Source organism: Azolla caroliniana, unplaced genomic scaffold (genome assembly GCF_043228905.1).
Source record: "Azolla caroliniana isolate FFs.n. ecotype wild unplaced genomic scaffold, voAzoCaro1.0.p SCAF_6, whole genome shotgun sequence".
NCBI classification, from domain to species: domain Eukaryota; kingdom Viridiplantae; phylum Streptophyta; class Polypodiopsida; order Salviniales; family Salviniaceae; genus Azolla; species Azolla caroliniana.
Window position 1 is genome coordinate 22,391,252 of NW_028230441.1, and position 20,312 is coordinate 22,411,563.

The 20,312-nt window shown below is 37.6% G+C and overlaps 1 protein-coding gene across 1 annotated transcript; it reads right to left on the reverse strand.

The window, feature by feature from the left end:
* Positions 1-1,130: 1,130 nt before the first annotated feature.
* LOC147863371 (receptor homology region, transmembrane domain- and RING domain-containing protein 2-like) lies at positions 1,131-12,984 on the reverse strand. Its single transcript, XM_087321389.1, has 5 exons — positions 12,696-12,984; positions 7,566-7,784; positions 2,421-2,813; positions 1,889-2,080; positions 1,131-1,471 (listed from the first exon to the last, which is right to left on the reverse strand). Exons 1-5 carry the CDS (start codon positions 12,925-12,927, stop codon positions 1,458-1,460), a joined length of 1,050 nt encoding a protein of 349 aa, XP_087177515.1. The 5' UTR covers positions 12,928-12,984; the 3' UTR covers positions 1,131-1,457.
* Between the last annotated feature and the right edge of the window lie 7,328 nt (positions 12,985-20,312).

The following is a 20,312-nucleotide window of genomic DNA, read 5'->3' on the forward strand; positions in this document are numbered from 1 at the left end:
ATACAAATTATTATTCAATTCACAACAACAAAGCACACCACCACATTCCCCATCTTTTTCTTTACCTATTTGTAAAATGATGCATTTGGAGATTCATGTCAATGATTTTCTATGGGCCCACTGTGAATATAAAGTAAATGTACACTATACATTGTTTACGCATTTTCAAAATTTTCTTGTCAAAGTTTGTATTTTCATGATGTCTCAAAGTTGTTGAGAACCTTGGCAAGGACAACTATTACTTGCCAGACATAACCCAAAGCTAAATCTTTTAAAGAAAGTGAAGACAACATGAAATAACTTGTGACTTACTACTAGTCCAATAATTTTGTTATGTTGCTCGCAAGCATAAGAGTTGAATCTGTATTACCCATCATCCTAACTTTTACAATTAAAATCTACATCTCATTTTTACAAAATTTCTACTTTAAGGTTGCATCAAGAAAGCATTAACAAGATGGGAGACTGAATATGCAAAGGCATGCATATCAAACATACCCATTTAGACTAGGATTCTATACACCTTCCGATATACTCTCTTTTTTCTCCAAAATAAAGCTACTTTCCCATTAGTTAAGAAGGATTATTACAAAGGACTATACAAGGAGGCTTAAACATAGATCAAGGAATCTCCCTCCGATCAAGTTCAAAAAAATGAGACTAGTTACATCGTCTTTCAGACTGACTACTTAATGTAAGTACCTATAGCTAAAATGGTGCCCTGCAATGATGGCTAGTACGAGACAACTCTTGGGGTCGATAGCAATACACCTTCCGATATACTTGTTTCTCCAATGTTCAATCTACTTATTAACCAAAACCTTCCAATATTCGCTTGTAAACAATAAAAAAAATTTGTTTGATGCACACCTTGGATAACAAAACGACACAGAATTAAACACTGGAAGGAATCCCATAAGAAAAATGAAGAATAAAACATTTTCCTGATCGCAAGGAATGATCCACAACTTTCACATTCTACACTGATGTTTGAACATAACTCCCAAACAAGAATCCATCGCTTTACAGGATAAAAATCCAAATACTCATGTTTTTAACACACCAAACAAATACCATGCTTTCATTTGAACTTTCTACATTGATTCCCACGTATACAAGAAATTCATGTGTTAAAAATATGACAACATTTAATTTAATAGAATACGGAAGTATAGAAAGAATTTGGAATAGGTGTTGGTTATTGGTTAACATATTACATATTCATGGTATTTTACTTAAAGAAGACAAGATATTCATTAATGGTGTTAAAAATACAACAATAATAATTTTATTGACAGAATGTGATAAGCCTAGAAAGAATTAGAATAGGTGTTGTGTTACCCATTCCGATCTGTGTTCATGTAACATTGTGTAAACATGTACATACATGAACATGACCATGTTTCTTTCCAGTGAAGCAATGAAAATGAGCTTCACGACAGCAAGGTCGCAGCTACTTAACAAATCTCTCCTGTAATCCAAGACATGAAAAATTTTAGATCTTGAAGAGGCTATAAATAAACCTTGAAAACCACAACACATAACATCCCAAGAGAAAACACAATGTAGAAAGAATTGATTGTTTTCACCATTCAAATAAGCCCACCATCACTCATTAGTTGGGCTATTATTTCGTATTTTTGCAGAGTACTTACCCAATGAGCATGCAAAGTTTAGATTGGTTGCTCCTTTAAAAAAGAAATGGCTTTACAAATCCAATTTTAACATCTCAAAGGTTGAATCAACTTTTCATACAATTTCATTTGATGGTTCCATTGTAAGAGTCGAAAACAATGGGATTGTAACTTCCATAGGCAATACAAAAAAAACAAGAGAACAAAAACATGATTCTTTCTTTAAGTTCACAATCATGAGCTAAAACACCTACCTGCTGAATTGTTAATATTTTCTTCTGCTGATCCACTTGGAGAAGCTGCATCCTGCCAGGTTATTGAACTCAATAAAGGCATATTCTCGGAAGAGTTTGCTTCTCCCTTACCCTTTTCATATACATCCCTCTTACAAATCGGACAAAAGGGTCTTCGATTTAACCATGGATCAATACAAGATACATGGAATCCTGCCAAATATTTATAAAAACAAAATAGGTTTCTTCATTTCATGCATTAAAACACATTGTAAGCCAATAAAACAGATAATTCCCGAATTATTATTATGGAGAGCTTAGCCTAGTGGTTTAGTTCCCTTGCCCTGTAAGTGATGGGTCAAAAGTTCAACTCCTGCTCTCACCCTTAAATTGTTGTAGAAATGGTGACCAACCCTCATCTTGTATTGACAACTTATCCTTCAACTATCACCGAGATGGCATTTGAGCCCCAATATATATAATGCATGGATGTGGACATGTATGTAAATATGTATGAAGGTGTGTTGGCATGCATAAGTAAATACATCTTTACCATGATTGCACTGGAATATTCGGAGCTTTTCCCCATCTGCGAACTCTTCGAGACAAATGGTACAGGTTTCAGGGCTTGCAACGTCCTTTTGATTGTAGGTGGAAGTAGAAAGAGTTTTAATCTCATCATTGCTCAGCCCGGTAGGTTCCTGCACTATGCGTATAGTCACCCGCCTAAGCTGTTGCCTTCGCAGAAGAAAGAAAGTAGATAATACAGCTGAAACTGTGAGCAAAGAAATTGAAGAGATTGCAAGAATCGACCAAGCACTAGTTTCAAGTGCAGGAAGTAGATACAATCTTGCATCCTTATCATCCACAAACTCCGACAGTATATATCCGGCCTCTCTCGATATGAAAACAGCAGGTATATCAATGTTGGATCCATCCCCAGACACTGCAATTGCATAACAAATATCATCAAATTTATAAACCATACTGAGAATGACACAGTTTACATTATAATAGATATCCGTCTATAACCTTAATAAAACTACTACTTCATAAGGTCAACAATTTGTGCTGCAATTTTCTACTATGAATGTGTGTTTCAGAATAACCTCCTTCATACTGAGAGCCCTCACTTTAACACATTGAAATGAAGGAGAAGAATGGATTGAGGGGTGCTAAACCACACTGACCACCCCCAAGCGAAGGACATGAGACAAACATAAAATACCATCACTGTCCCATACCAATCAAATATTACCTTACGCTATACCTTGGTTGTTGAATAATGGATTAAAAGAAGAGATCTTAGACTCGCCAATAGAGCCTTGATAGCTTCTCAAGAAGCTGTAATGAAGGGAGTAGCAAGTCGCCTTTATATAGACCAACAAAGGTCCCTCTGGATGGGAAGAGCAGGAGACGGATCAGCTGGAGTCGATAGGTAACTCAGCCGATGCTGAAAAATCGGCTAATCGAAATTGACTCGGCTAATAGCCGAATCGATCGTATCCAATTGGGCTATATTTGTAAATAGTCATTTATGTATATGAGTATAAATATAGTTAGGGCAAGTCGTTAAGCATTATGAAAAAGGAGTTGCCTTTGTAACTAGAGTGTGTTGTGAGAGAGAGTGTGAGATTAGAAGTAACTTTGTTGTAACCGTTTGTTAGATGAAGACAAGCTCGAGGTTGTTGCCTGCGAGTCTCCTTGTATCCTCTCATACATAGTGTAACAGTTCGGAGACTGTGGGCTCCCGTGGTTTTTCCCTTTCAGGGTTTTCCACGTAAACATCTTGTGTCCTCTTGTTTGTGTATTCATTTTCTGTTCTTTCATTCCACTTATGAGTGATAATCGGTTGTGGCCGATCCCATAATCAACACACCTAAGGCACCTAGACCACCACGTGTTGCCACATGTCATAGGTCCATACAAGACATCACACAAGGATGCATAAAGAAGCCACAAATGCCTTTCCCCACACAACAGGCAATGCACCCAAACATAATAGAGTCATCCAAAATAGTTTGTATTATGAGGAAATGTAGTAATACAAAAAGTTGCAAAGAAACTCGGGGATTTGCACATAAAAATAAGCGAGCAACAACTAATTTCCAACTCATGAGGAAGAAGAAGAGATCATATTTGGTTAAATTTGAAGCACATGTGTATCCCAGGCAGCCCCTACTCCACCTATATGGATCACAGCCACATGAATCCACCTTTTTTAGTCCACAAAATTTAAGAAACACATTGATCAGTTACAATTTGGGAAGACTCAAGATCGCGATGGATTGATAGGAGAGCACTTTATCTATGCCCGTAACACCTTGCTCCCATTGCTAGCACACATCTTTAACAAACCTATATCTGAAGGTTTCACTACTACCTCAACAGAACATACCATTGTGCCAATTTTCAAGAGCAGAAACCCCATGATGTCAAGCAATCCTAGAGCCAGAATTGAGAGTGTGGGCAGAGAGGAATGGCTGCCACTGCTGGACAGGCAAGCGTTCGAAAGAGGTTCACAACTTTGGATCACATATTGACCCTCCCTAATCACGCAGGGCACTGCCCACAAAGAGAAGATTGATTGTCACTTTGTGGATTTCCAAAAATTCTTCAACACTGTAACACACTTCCCTCATGCAGCAGCTAGAAGCCCTTAGTGTCCCCACAGATATGGCATGCACTATATGAATCCATGTCATGAAAGGTGTGGTCTTCATATAGGTTGTCGGAGGCTATGGCTAGCACAGTTGGAGTAAAACAAGGATGCCTACTATCACCCACTCTCTTTAATCTCTATATAGATGAGGTATCACATTACATAGAGAGATTCAGGAGATCGGAAGGATGCTTAGCGAGTATAACCATACAAATATAACGATATGTTGATGACACTGAGCTTATTTCCAACTGTCTGAAGGGACTATAACTTAAACCATTGGTATGTCATTGAAATCACGTAACTTGAAATCTGACATGGATGCATGGATGCATGCCAACGCTCATCACCCTAAAAGCATTCTAGCTCAAAACGCATACACTTTCGTCAATAAGTTTATGAGTTCACCTAATTCCTTAAGAAACTTCCCTGGACTCCCCAATGTCGAAACAAGCAATGTGGAGCTTGCTTCAGTATTCTAATAATGCACAACATGCCAAAGGCAACCTCTCACATGCACTGGATTTGGTTGAGAGCTTGCTTGGTAGGCTTCCAAATGAAACTCCCTTATCCATAGTAGGAGGATTGCCTCCAACGTTAAACATCAAGGATGACAAGAGCAATCAATTGTTTCAAAACAAAAGGACATAGTAAGAGTTTTTAAGTTGGTAAGTTGGGATAATTTTTGGAGGACCTCTTTTTCAGCACATGGGAGGTTGGGGGGGAGGGGGAGAGAAAAAATAAAAACCAAAGTGATTCAAAAGGTAAAAAAGTAAACTTATTATTATTATTTTGCTTCTTTTGAATGGAAAACTTAGCAATAAATGTGCAGAAATTCTACTCTACAAGTTAATGAAGAGGTTATCTACGCTATATACACATACATACATTTCCTTTCAATCCAAATGCATTCATTTTATTCATGTGGTTTCTCTCACTTGATAAACCTAAACCTTTGACTTGCATTTTACCCATGGCCTAAGTGATTTTGGATCTAACACGGACGACATCCAGACGACATCCAAATGACAAAATGAATACTGATGAAGACATAGAAATTGCAAAATGGAGAATAAAACATATTAAGGATCAAGTTCTGGGAGATTTATGCTTGGGATATGCCTTAGGCCATAATTATAATTTGGGCAAGGCCATAAATGTAATTTGGGGATAAATCTTCACAGATAAGATAAGGCGTGCCTAAAAGAGAAATGGAGATAGGCACGAAGAAAAAGCAGCACCAATAGTGGAAGGCGTTTTTTTAACTCTGGTTGCGTTATTTTTGGAGAACAACAGGCCTATAAAAGAGAGGGCTGTGTTCTACAATGAAAGAGGAAGAAAATGAAAAATCACATGCTTTTCTAGGAGGTTGATGTGGCTGCACCGTGGTGATAAAGTAGAGGTGCAGGTTTCTGTTGCCGTCATTGTATGACATCAAGCAATATTGGTTGAGAAGATTCTGATCAGCACCATGTTCTCCATCTTAATATAGTTCCAACAAGTATTTGCATGTAAAAAACCAAACTCTACAGAGGGAGAACAGAGTCAGTGAACTTCGGTGTTAGAATCAGTTGATGTCAATGTTTAACCTGTTTCTTTCCTATCAGAGGCTAGGGGAGTCCAAATTGGTTGTCATTTGTTTCTGTGTATTCCTCTTATAAAACTCAATCTTTTCATCTTGGTGAAGGCTAGAACTTGAGACCTCTTGCCACATCATTCTGAATGATTTCACTTGTAAGAAGTCATGGACTAACACTATTTTTTGCACTCTCACAATATGCTGAAACATCACAATGGTTTGAATCATATGGCATAAGCCTAAATGCACTACTCCTACTCCAATATAGCTTGGATTGTTCCCATCTAAACATGACCACAGCAAAAAAGAATAGTGATTGAGCAAATAATTAGCAAGTTGGATAATAGAACATAGATGAACCCCATAACATCTCTTCATAGAAAGATGGCCAACTATAAGGCATTGTTTTCACACATTGGAGAATGGATTCATCATCAGGCCCTCTTATATGGACATACATCTATCCCATGTGTTACACAGTGTGCCAATGCAGCTGCAGACCTCTTACATCAGTTAGAGATTGAGGTAGGCAAATATGTGCACACCCCACTAAAAGAAAGAATTTACCAATTGTGTTATCATTGAAGTGGGATCTGAAGAACACTTTGTTCATCATTGTAGCATTTTTTATGGAATAAGAGGGTGATAACATGTCCCCTTTAACCAAGGCCTTGACCCACTATGCAAGATAATGGAATATGAGGACCAACAATGCTTGGTGTTGTTCTTGCTAAAACTCAAGAGACATAGGGAGAAGATATTCGAGGACTATAATACAACCACACAACTTCATCAACAAAGAACAATCACAAATTTCTTTAGTCCCATCAATCCTGCTCATGCTAAAAGTCAATCAAGGGCTGCACAAGTGGGCTCCCCAAAGGAACATTGCAAAGGGGTAGCAATTTATCATGCACATAGGGCTGGGCCTCATGGACAATGATCTTGCCAACCTTGTCAGCGATAAACAAAGGCCATTACCTCCAGCTATTTTAGATGCTTCCCTTGCTTTCAAGATTTCTCCATTCTGGATCAACCTATGCTAAAGATCTTTGGAAGCCAAATTACAATCTATCTGGCTTGAGAATCTTACATGTACACCACAGGATTCTTTCGTAGCTTTTATTTTTATTTACTTTATTTACTTTATTTACTTTACTTACTTAGTTACATTTATTTGGTTTGATGTTTTCAAAGACAAGAAATTTTTTATGATATAATCTCTTCTTTGGTCTTTCAGACCATTTTGGCCTCTGAAAAGACATTAATCTCTCTCTCTCTCTTTTGGTAATCTCTCTCTCCCACCCCCCCCCCCTTTGCCATCTTTACTTGATTGCTTGCAGATCCTCACTTGTAAACTTATCAAAAATCTATTCAATTTCCGATTATCTTTTATTTTATGATAGAAAAACAAACATTTTCAAATAAGAGAAGTAGAATGGATTGGAGATACTTACTTGTGACCAAATCATGGTCATCCTCATTATTATAGACAAGGGCAGCTGCATAACCTGCATTTTGGGCATTCTCGACCTTTGACACAAAATTGCAATCACCTCGTTCTATTAAAAGAAAGGTTGGAAAGGTAGAATCAAGTGCTTGAAGAGGTATACAAGCATTTGATGGATTTGCTGCAGACAATATTCCTACAATACCAGCTCCAGCAACTCTCCGAGCTGAAATCAATATATATACATAAATGCAACTGTTAATGATGTAATTTACAAGTTATATGTCACAAAAAATGAAAGAAACTTCCCAAGCAACTTCTACCCAAACATTCTACAAATAATGTGAATCAAAAGCTGATGAAAACATATCCAAATGTGACTCATCATTAGTTTCACTTTCAGATTAGATGCACCTAATAAAATTCATTTCTAATTTGATTGGTAAGAAATTCCTTTACAATGATGGTCCTCATTAAAATCCAAAATGAGAGAGCACTAGAAAAAAAGGCTAAGAAGCACATTTTGCACATGCGATACAATGGCCTAGTGGAGATTTTTTAATGGGATGTAGTTCCCAATGTTTATCCTACATTTATGGTGATTTATGTCTTCGATCTTCAACTACATTTCTCGTATAATGTGGATGTGACAACGCTCTTCCTTGGCCTCATGTTCGGATAGTTTATTCATCACATCGAGCACAAGATCCATAATATTGACTAAACACTCTTAAAATTGTGACATGAATTGGGAGGGTAGATCGCTTTTTGCCATTTGTCATGGGATCTTGAGAGTGAATGCCACCATCCAATGCACGTCAAGGTGCTCTATTTTCTTCCTTTCACCTCTATTATGTGGGTTGGATACATATTTTGATTACTTAACAAGGTATTTTACCTATGCAAATAAAGTATTTGCTACCTGCCAAACCTAATTTCGTTTTTCTGGGTCATTTACATCAGGTCTCTCCACGTCTGTTTCGAAGCGATTTACTGAGTGGCAGACTGCACATGCAAGACCCTAGAGTAGGAAAGGATCCCATTTGTGGTTAATGTGTTGGGCATGTACAGAAGTCATAAGTTCGCTGTTTGTGCCTTTGCTCGCAGCTCATGCAATCGGTCTGGCATGCAATGACTCTTTTATTATGCCACATTGGACTATACACATGTGGCTTATCTTGGGACTAACACATGTGGCTTATCTTGGGACTATACACATGTGGCTTATCTTGGGACTATACACATGTGGCTTATCTTGGGACTATACACATCTTGGGGGCTATTTATTTGGTTGCAACACAAGCTTGGCATTCATTAAGTCTGTGAGGGGCTTTTCCAGAATCCCGTATTTATGCGCAGGTTTTTGGGTATCCAACATGTTCAGATGTCAAGATCAACCACATACCTTGTGTGTGAACACACTCCTTGGGTCACATATGTGCTAAATCCACTATTGTAATAAATGAATGAGATACATCTTGTATTGAATGAAGTGGATGCTTTGGATATCCCACTCACTCTCCCATCATCATAGATTGGTTCAAACTATCTCCCATCATGATAGATTGGTTCAGACTATCTCCCATCATCTACACTATCCCCAAAATCATTTCAAGACATCCATTAGGATCACGATCATCATGCTTTAGGAAAGCTAACACTTTTATTTCTAATTCAATATGGAAAATATGAATTCACCCACATAGGCTAATCTGTCTTAGGTCAATGTTGGCCTAATAGATGTTAATATATCTTTCTTTCTTCCTCTCCTCAACACACATATACACACAACTCACACATATCTTAATCTATTCCGTTGCATAGAACTATATTCTCCAGTTCCTTGCACAATATGCATGCTAGACATGATTCCACGTGAATACTTTGGAGAGCATCACAGGGACACAATCTTTGTCACATTAGGTGCATCTTGAGGAGTCAATGCTCCCACGTATACAGGGATGAGCATCAAATTACACCCCACACTTGGACCATTATTTGGCCTGACCATTATTTGGCCTAAGATGATTGATACATTGAAGACTAAACGGCAATGTTTGAAAAAAATTCGTTTATGATGTATTTTCCAAGAGCACTTTTGAAAAAACATCGATTGTGAAAAATAATCAGTGGTTCACGTATCCTTCAATTCCGTGGTCTAAAGGTTTATCACTTCTCAAGAAAAATCCTTAAGTTGAAAAATGTGTTAAGTTTATTATCGCTTTACTTACTAACTATGAAATATTCCTAAATAGAAAGTATGTGTTGTAAATTCAGAATATAATGATAGCATTAGTTTATACGTATTTTGTATTATCTAAATAGTAAATTATAGTATAGTGAATTTACATGTATTTTGTAGTGATTGTCAATATAGAGAGCAAGAAAGAAATTCTTATTACCTTGGTGTGTCACAAGCAAAATCTACTTGACCTTTTTCATTCTGATGTATAGAACATGTCTGCCAAGTCTATGTATGGGAGGCACTTTTTACTTTGTTTCCTTTGTTGACGATTGCTCTAGAAAATTTTGATTCCTTGTTGAAAAGTAAAAGTGATGCCTTTCTTGTGTCTCAGAAGTTTCATGCATTTGTGACTACCCATGCAGGTTAAGAAAAGTGAAATGTCTACATACAGACAATGCTGGGGATTTCACTAGTGCTGAATCTCAGATATTTTGTGATTCTCGTAAGCCCTGCATAGCCCCTCTTTTAATGGTATCGCTGAACAATAGATAGATAGATCGATAGATATTTTTTAGCGTCCATAGAGAGGCCAATATTGACCTATAGGACCTAAATACAAAAGTTATCTTAATGTGTGTCTCCTTCCTAAGAAGGGATATTCATCCTTTGAAGCACCAAGTCTCGTTGTGCGAATAGAACTCTGTGTGAGAAAGTGAGATGCATGTTGTCCACAATTTATCCACCCTAAAGTTTGGTGAGACAACTACAGTTCATGTTTGCAATCAATCTCCTAATCCTACATTAAAAGATGGAATTCCTGAAGAGGTTTGGTCTTGCAAACCTGCTTCATATGACCACTTACACATCTTTGATAGTGATGCCGAGCTTAAGCACTATTAAAGCATTCTTTTGTTACTGCTAATAGGCATTTCTTATCATTATTATTTTGATCTACGATTGTTGATTTTCCATCCTTTCACAGGGAGCACAATGGAAAATGACACTTCATAATGGGGCAGTCCATTGTAAGGAGAGAGAGAGGTTGATTGAGGTATAGAGTACTTGTTAATCCATCCCATAAAATTGTATCTCCCTTCCTCTCTCTCTCTCTCATTCTCTCTCTTCATATATTCGTGAGAGTGATTATAAGTAATTGCTTCACTTATTTTACCACGGGCCTACCGAACTGACACGATAACTAAGCTAGCATTGCAGGTAAATCATTTATATCGGACTAATTAAAATAATTCCTACAGCATTCCCACTGTCATTAGATCACTTGGATATTTTTAACGTTTTCCTATTGTCCAAGTGGCCAAAGTGCGCACTTGCTAGTTTATATGGCCTCACCTCATTCGTTCAAATGGAAGAGGGTTAAAGTTGACATTATAAATTTTGAAATTTTTTTATAAAAAGCTTTTAAAGAGTGATATTTGCAAAATCTTTTATGTTAAATCTATGCAAATTTAAGTTGATAATTCTCTTTTTCAAGCTACAGGGTTAAAAAAATCTAGCATTTTAGCATTTTTCAAATACTGGCCAATGGGATGCATCAACTAGCTCAATCGGGGAGGCTGACTAGATAAGGCCAGCTTTCATCAAAATTTGGTGGTACCATTGGTCACTCCTTTTGACTTTTGACTTGACACCATTACATGGAAATAATAACCCCATTATGGTTATTTGTATGGTATATTTCAGTGACATAGTTGAAGTACTTGGCTATAGGCATTTTATATATTATGATTTATACTTTTCTGAACACGAGCCAATATGGCAATTCTTAAGGATTTGTTGTACAGATAGCATACACAGCCTGTTTTCTTAAGGTGCCAAAATGACAATTATACCAAATTTCTGTCCCTGGCATCATTATAAAGGAGTAATTGCTAGCTTCACACTGCATTACTACCCAATCTGATTTTAATGATTTATCCTATGAAGCTAAGAGAGGAAGGTAGAATGCTCCAACAACTCTCTACGGAGCTCTACATATATAAAATTATCATAACACAGCCTATTATGTTGCCTGACATTGATCCATTTCGCTAATGCCATCTTTTTGTTCTTATTGTTCATCGGTGTTGAATGAAATGGTATGATTTGTGGGGATACATTGAACTTATAACAATTCTGTAGAAATTTTCTATATTTCTGGTATACCTGGCTGGAGTGAGGCCTCCTTTTCTGAACACTATGGCCTTGAGCCATCATTCGACATTACATCCTATATTATATGGTATACCTAACAACATTCATTTGGACATTTTATTCACATCATCACAAAAACTAATGGCCTCAAGATCGCATGCCCACCTTTACTTTCTGCATTCTCCATGATAGATGTTCAATACACATACATTGGATCAATAGTAGGTTCATCAAGTGTATGTACATACATGTCTACAGATAGAAGATATATGTGTATGTATCAGACTACATGTTCTTCTTATGGCTATGCCCACCCATCTGGAAGCCATAAAAGAATTGTATATAGGTTCATAAAAGGATTTCAAAAATAGCATAATGCTGACTATATCAATAGTAGGTTCATCAAGTGTATGTACATACATGTCTACAGATAGAAGATATATGTGTATGTATCAGACTACATGTTCTTCTTACGGCTATGCCCACCCATCTGGAAGCCATAAAAGAATTGTATATAGGTTCATAAAAGGATTTCAAAAATAGCATAATGCTGACTATATCATTCTGAGGAATTCTTCTAGACCTTCATTTGGAAATTCAATTTCCAGATCAAATACTATGTATACTATATGCATGCGTATGTATGCATACATGCACTTTTATCTTGTGTTTCCCATATCCTCCATAACAAAACGCACACATTATCCACATGATAGAAACCAAACCAACAAATAACAAAAGATGATTTGACGACAATACAGAGCAAAAGAAGAAATAAGAAAGATAGGAAGAAACACTTACAAAAGCTCGCTTCCACATCAGGGAAGGCTATGGAGTCACCAGATGGAGTGATAAGGAGAAGGGTGTCACTGACTCTTCCTAGAAGAAGAGTAAAAATGACGACGATGAGACCTACCATACTCAGCATCACTTCTCTCCGCCTCAGAAGCCATGCCCATCCTTCCGTGTCTCTCTCTGCCCCGGTCTCTGGCTCTGAGTCTGTCTCCGTATCGTTCTCCTCCATGCTTGGCATCTTCTTGAAAATCGCCTTCTTTATCCTGTTTCTTTCTTTCTTTTCTTCTTCTAATGATCTTCTTCTTCTGATTTTCTTCTGATTTTCTCCTCCTCTGTTTCTTCTGATTTTCTCTGATTTTCTCCTCCTCTGTTTCTTCTCTCCTTTTTCCTTCGCTGATGAAAAATCAAATGAAATTTAGTCAAAAGCCTTTATTTATTTCCCAGAGATGCCCTCCAGTTTCCATTATTTCCTAATATATGCCCTTCCCTTCCTTTCAACACGTCTTCATTTACATGTCCATCAATTCCTCGATTCATCGATCCGTCCATCATATGTCCGCTAATGCAATTCATCGATCGTATTATCCATTATATCATTACTCTGGGTTGAATTATGTAGCCTCATTTCCTTTTGACAATATGTTACACCATAACATGTTTTCTACAATACTAGAACTCTTTTTTATCTAAGTTTTATTTTACTTTATTTTTATTTATCGATGATTGGGTACACACACCCCATTTTTGTTGTAAACCAATTGTCTCATGGGCCAATTTTGGACTTAGAAGACGTTAAATAATTCATTCTTTCTCTACGGTGTTTAATAGCTGAAATAATGAAACAATTCACAATTCATCGTCAATTATATACCCATACATTCAATCGGCTACTTTGAGCAAGTATTGTCGCCTTCTCCTTTTCTTGTGATTAATTCACCGTGGTGGTAAGCTTTAGGATCTATGAATGCGACACTGCCTTTGTCTTTCATGTCGCTTTGTTCAACCCTATATTTTTCTTAACTCACTAGATGCCACTATATAATGTACGGGTCGAACATATCTAGACAACCTTACCAATTTGAGCTACAGCCTACAACATCTTCTAGGCTTTCTCTACATCTCTCTTTGTTGACCAAGGGCACTCAAGGAACTCACAATTTGCTTTCACATCCCTTCTTGTCTATTTTTTATGCTATTTTGGGTGATCCACATATCCTTGTCAAAATGCCAACAAGTTTTCTCCACCTTATCATGTGGAAATTTTGAAGCATTTGATTCACATGTACGACTTATAATAGTGTGGTGTGCATGTGTTCCTTTGTGCAACCCTTTTAGCACACCCGTTTTAGCATGCATGTAGCTAAGCCAACCCAAATGGGTACCTTTGTATCGACTATAAATTGAGCAATAAGTAAGAAGCTAAGTAGGCTAGTTTTGATATCCTATGTGCATTTCACATAATTGGTGGAGATGACAAGCAAAATTTTAGCCGCTAACACCTCGTTCATGGCGTCCCAAATCCCTCTCATTGCCTTCGAAGGTGATACCCCTATGCAACCTGAGTTCCCGCAACATCATGAGTGGCCACCCCACTTCCAAATGGAGCAGCTCTTGTGAATCCTCTCCAACACTATGCTTCAAATCAGCTCTTGAAACTGACCCCTGGGGTGTTGATGGAAGAGCCAACCCCCCACGTCCAAGCATTTGCCTCTTCCGCTTCGTAATTATGTACCACTCTCACCATCATCAATCACTCCACCCACACCGTCTTGTTCGACTCTGGTAGTAGGATCTCTTCCATTAGTGTCGCCTTAGTTCACTAGTTAGGCCTCACAACATCCGCCACTCCCTCCCTCCAATTCTTTTTTGGCAATCACCAACATCTATATCACTCTCGCACGCAACCTCGTTGCATCGTCACCTTAGGCAAACTCACTTTCTCACACCACTTTTATGTCTTGCCCCACCAACTCTTCCCCCTCACATTAGGTTGTGATTGGTTCCTCAAGTGTCACACTATAATTGATCTCGTTGCCCACCAAGTTCTTGTCCCACGAGCTCCCATGATCCCCCTCCTATACGATAGCCCTCTTGTCCCCCACCTCATATATGTCTAGGTGACCCTCAATCCACGGGAGCGATTGATCTCTATCTGCCTATAGCTCTCCTATCCCCCACCTCAGGCAAGTCTAGGTGGACCTTAGTCCACAGGAGCGATTGATCTCCATCCGCCAATTGCTAGCTTGTTTTCCATCACTAGCCCCATCCAACTATTATCTTATGTCCTCAATGTCGTTCCAACTCAACTAGATGTCCAACCTGTGTTTATGTCCCCATACCATCCTTGGGACCAATGGTCTCACCGAACGCCTCAACAAGACCCTCAAGCGGGAGGTTTCCGCACGAATCAACCCTTTTCGAGCACTCTATGGGCGTGACCCTCGTGTTGAGAAGCAAGCTCAACAAAGCTATGTGATGCTTATTCAGAAATAAGCTATAGTAGTTATTAGCTAATTAGCTACAAGTGGAAATAAAGGTGAAACAAACTATTTAGTTATGCACAGTTATTTAGCTACTGACAGCTAATTAGTTGCATATATAAGTCACTTATAACTTAGGTAAAAAGTAAGTAGTAAAGTGAGTAAGAGTGAGAGTAGAGAGAAGAACAGAAAAACAGAAAACTGATTAGGGCGAGTTGAGCTCTGCGTGTAATTGAATAGAAGCTTTTGGACTATGCAAAGGTAAGTCTCCTTCCCCTTCCCCTTTCTTTCTTGAGCACTAAATGATCCAACACATCACAATCTATTGTGCACACAGAAGAGCCATAGCGCCTTCGTAACATGGTATCAGAGCTAAGTTGCTCATAAAGAAGATTAGAACAATACAGATCTGAGAAAGGTTGTTTCTCTGTTTGCTTATTTGAATCAGAGAGTTGTCTGTGAAGTTAATCATAAAAAAAAAGCCCTAATTGAAAGAGAGATGGTTGCTGAAAATGCAAGCCAAATAGTCACAGAAAAGCTAGATAAAAACAATTTCCCGGCGTGGAAATTCAGAATGACAAATTTCCTGATGGGAAAAGGATACTGGGATTACATTGAAGGAGACCTAGAAGAGGCTCCAGAGATCCTTGAAGAAAATGCAATTGTTGCACATATTAAAGCATTTAAGGAATGGAATCAAGGGGCAAGAAAGGTATTGCATTGGCTCTCACTTAGCATCTCAAATTCGATGCTTGGACACATACAGGATGTTATGCTTCCAAAAGAAGCTTGGGACAATTTAGTAAAACTGTTTGCAGTGAACACAAAGGCTAGAAAGCTTCAGTTGAAGACTGAGCTAAATACCTTGGAAAAAGGTAAGATGTCAGTGAATGAGTATGCTCTGAAAATAAAGAGCATATGTGAATCACTTGCTTCTATCAATGTGAAGGTAGAAGATGATGATAAGGTGGAAATATGCTTAAGAGGTTTAGGACCTCAATATAAAAGCTTCAGAACATCTATTCTCGCAAGGGATAGTGTCTCAAGTTTTCCAGATCTGGTTTCAATGCTTGTAGTGGAAGAAAGAAATCAGATGGATGATGTAAACAAAGGAAACTCTGAGACTTAGGGGCAAGCCCTCTACAATAGTGCTGGAAGAGGCTAAGGAAGAGGCCATGGAAGATTTGGTTTAGCTAGAACCAACAACAATTATCAAGGAAGAGGACAACAGGCTGTAAGTGGAAGAAACAACATCAGAGGCAGGGGGAGCAATTGAGGTAGAGGTAAGCAAACTTATTTGAATGATGATGGTTGTTAGTATTGTGAAAAACTAGGCCATACACAGGTTGAATGCTATAAAAAGCAAAATGATGAAAAAAGAGGGAAGAGATAGCAAAATAATTATGCCTCAACTAGTGAAGACTGTGATAAAGATGGTGCATTTGTGGTGCAACATGAAACAACAACAATGGTTGAATGTTCACAGAGATGTAATGAAGAGTTTATGTGGTATGTAGATTCTAGGGCATCTAATCATATGACATGACATGCAAATTGGTTTGAAAGTCTAAGAGAACCAGAGATTCCTGGTTATGTACAAACAAGTGATAATACTACTCACCAAATAGAGCATGTTGGAGATATCCCATTGTGGGAAGAAAATGGAAAAACAAAATATATGTTGAATGTTATGCATGTACCAAACAAAAAATCTAATTTCTGTTGGACAGACAGTGGAGCAAGGAATGCAAGTTAAGTTTAATCAAAGTGGATGCTTTATAGAGAAATATTACGAAAGGAAAACGTCAAGGAAGAATGTTTGTGTTAGATGTGGATATGCCTAAAAAGATTACAACCATGTTTGCAAAAGGAATGAGTGTGATCTCATATGTGGAAATGTGGCATAAAAGAATCGGTCACATAAGTATGCAAACATTGAAAAATATGTTGAGGAAAAAAGCAGTGGCTGAACTGCCTAAGTTAAAAGACTGTGAGATGAGCAAAATATGTGAAGCATGTCAATATAGAAAGCAAAACAAGTTGCCTTTCCCTCATGAAAGACATGAAAGCAAAAATTTGTTTGATTTGGTACATAAAAATGTATGGGGACCAACAAAAAATGCATCAATTAGTGGATGTAAGTTTTATGTAACTTTTATTGATGATTGTTCAAGGAAAACATGGGTTTACTTCATGAAAGAAAAAAGTGAAGTATTTGATTGCTTTCGTAAGTTTAAATGTATGGTGGAAAAGCAAGCTGGAACTAGAATAAAATGCTTAAGATCTGATGGAGGAGAAGAGTACTTCTCAAATGAATTTTCTGATTTTCTATGCAATCAAGGGATAAGGAGACAATTCACATGTAGATATACTCCACAACAAAATGGAGTTGCCAAGAGAAAAAACAGAACTCTGGTGAACATAGCAAGAGCCATGATGACTGAAAAAAATATATCATTGTACTATTGGGCAGAAGCTGTAAACACGGCAAACTACATTCTAAATAGGTGTATAACCTTTGGAGTACATGAGGTAACTCCTGAAGAATGTTTCTATGGAAGGAAACTTAGCTTAGGACACTTGAAAGTGTTTGGATGCCTTATGTTCATGTACCTGTTGAAGTAAGAAGTAAGCTTGATCCAAAAGCTGAAAAATGTGTTCTTGTTGGATATTCAGAGGAGCAAAAAGGGTATAGATGCTATAACCCTTTGACAAAAAAGATTGTGGTAAGTTGGGATGTAATTTTTGATGAGTTGGGCAGTTGGTACAGCCCAAAACAAAATGTAGAAACTGATGAAGACAATGAAAATGAAGACAGAGATAAATCTAAAAATGTTAGAGATTGCCATGGAGATGGAAACAATGTTGGACAACAAAGTTCCACATCAATGGAATGTACTGGACCATCTGAAAGCTCAGGTAGTAAATTTGAATCTAATGCATAGAGTGGAAAAAATGCAAGACACAAAAAATATGATGATATAAAGGGAAAATAGAAGATGCTAGAATATGAAATGCTTGATGATGGGTTTAGAAACATGGAAGATGTAGACTCAGATACATCATTGGATGATGAGCTTGGTATATGGGCCATGAAAATCCCTAGTATGGAAAAAGCAATGAAAGATGCAAATCAGAAACTGAGAAGATCAGATAGAGAGAAAAAGATTGTTGAAAGATTTGGCTATGACACATATGTGGCTATGCATTATGCATACATGTCTAAAGTGGTACAAATCCCTGATCCAAACAACTTTGATGAAGCAAAAGCTGAGAAAAAATGAGTGAATGCAATGCAAGAAGAAATAGATGCATTGGCTGAAAACATAACATGGGATTTGGTAAAGTTACCGAAAGAAAAAAATGTTGTAGGTTGCAAATGGGTCTATAAAACAAAGCATGATTCCAATGGGAATGTAATTAGACATAAAGCAAGACTTGTGGCAAAGGGATATGCCCAGATGCAAGAAATTGACTATGATGAAACATTTGCACTGGTTGCAAAGATGGCAACATTGAGAACACTACTTGCTGTGAGTGTAGCCAAAAGATGGGTTCTGCACCATATGGATGTAAAAAATGTTTTTTACATGGTAACTTAGAAGAAGAAGTGTATATGTGTCAACCACCAGGTTTTGAAGATAAGAAGCATCAAGAATATGTATGCAGGCTTAAAAAGGCTCTCTATGGATTGAAACGAGCATCAAGGGCATGGCATAAAGAACTTTCAAAATCTCTGAAAAAATTTGCTTTCAAAATGTCAAAGGCTGATCCATCATTGTATGTAAAAAGGATAAATGATTGCATTGTTTTTATTTTGATTTATGTTGATGATTTAATCATTGGAGGTGATTCCATGGATGAAATAAGAAAGCTGAAAAAAACTCTGGAAATGCAATTTCATATGAAAGATTTGAGAGAGCTGAGATACTTTCTTGGCATTGAGATGATCAGATATGAAAGTGGTATATACATGTTGCAAAAACAGTATGCAACAACTATGTTGAAGAAGTATGGAATGCTTGGATGCAAACCTATTGGTGTACCACTAGGTAAGAACTGCAAATTGAGGGTTGATCTGGGAGCCAAAATAGAAGATGTAAACATGTACATGTCTATGGTGGGCAGCCTCATATATTTGACTATAACAAGACTTGATCTGAGTTATGATGTTGGACTAGTTAGCCAGTTTATGCAACAACCCACAAAGCCACACTTGGACTGCATTAGAAGAATCTTGAGGTATGTAAAAACTACCTAGAACTATGGATTGTTTTACAGGGCTGATTTGGACATAAAGCTGGAAGGATATACAAATGTTGATTGGGCTGGAAGCCAAACTGACAGAAGATCCATAAGCGGATATATGTTTACATTGGGAAGTGCAACCATTTCATGGAGTAGCAAGAAACAAGCTACAGTTGCACTATCAAGTACTGAAGCTAAATATAGAGGAGCTGCAATAGCCACCTGTGAAGAGGTATGGATCAAAAGATTGCTTTCTGATTTGGGAGAATATATAGATGGTGTTGTCACAATTTGGTGTGACAATATGAGCAACATTCAACTGGCAAAAAACCCAGTGTTCCATGCAAGAACAAAGCACATTGAAGTGCATTATCACTTTGTTAGAGAAAAAGTGATTGATGGAGAAGTGGATATGCTGTATGTAAGTACAAATCAGCAAGTTGCTGATATTCTTACGAAGGGATTGAGCATGGAAAAACATACACAGTTTAGAGACATGATGGGAGTTATAACCATCAGCATGGTAGCTGAAAAACATGAAGAAAAGAAGATTGAAGATGATCCCAAGAAAGGATAAGTTGAGCTTGAGGGGGAGTGTTGAGAAGCAATCTCAACAAAGCTATGTGATGCTTATTAAAAAATAAGCTATAGTAGCTATTAGTTAATTAGCTACTAGTGGACATAAAGGTGAAACTGTTGGAGACAAGGTCGTCTATGCGGAAGATCAAGAAGCATTCGATTCTGTTCTGTACCTGCGTATGACAGATTTTAGGTCGTTGCACAGAGATAGAGAGAGAGAGAGAGAGAGAGAGAGAGAGAGGCACAAAACGACTCTTTCTATTCCATAAAGCAATAATACAACCCAACCTTACAAAAAGGTTACAAGGTCACTATA

Excerpts from the sequence above, each read along its gene's own strand:
- LOC147863371 (XM_087321389.1), bottom strand. The coding sequence starts at position 12,927 with ATGCCAAGCATGGAGGAGAACGATACGGAGACAGACTCAGAGCCAGAG. Across the intron at positions 2,814-7,565 it reads TGACCATGATTTGGTCACAA|TGTCTGGGGATGGATCCAAC; the intron begins GTAAGTATCTCC and ends ATGCAATTGCAG. Across the intron at positions 2,081-2,420 it reads AATATTCCAGTGCAATCATG|GATTCCATGTATCTTGTATT; the intron begins GTAAAGATGTAT and ends AATATTTGGCAG.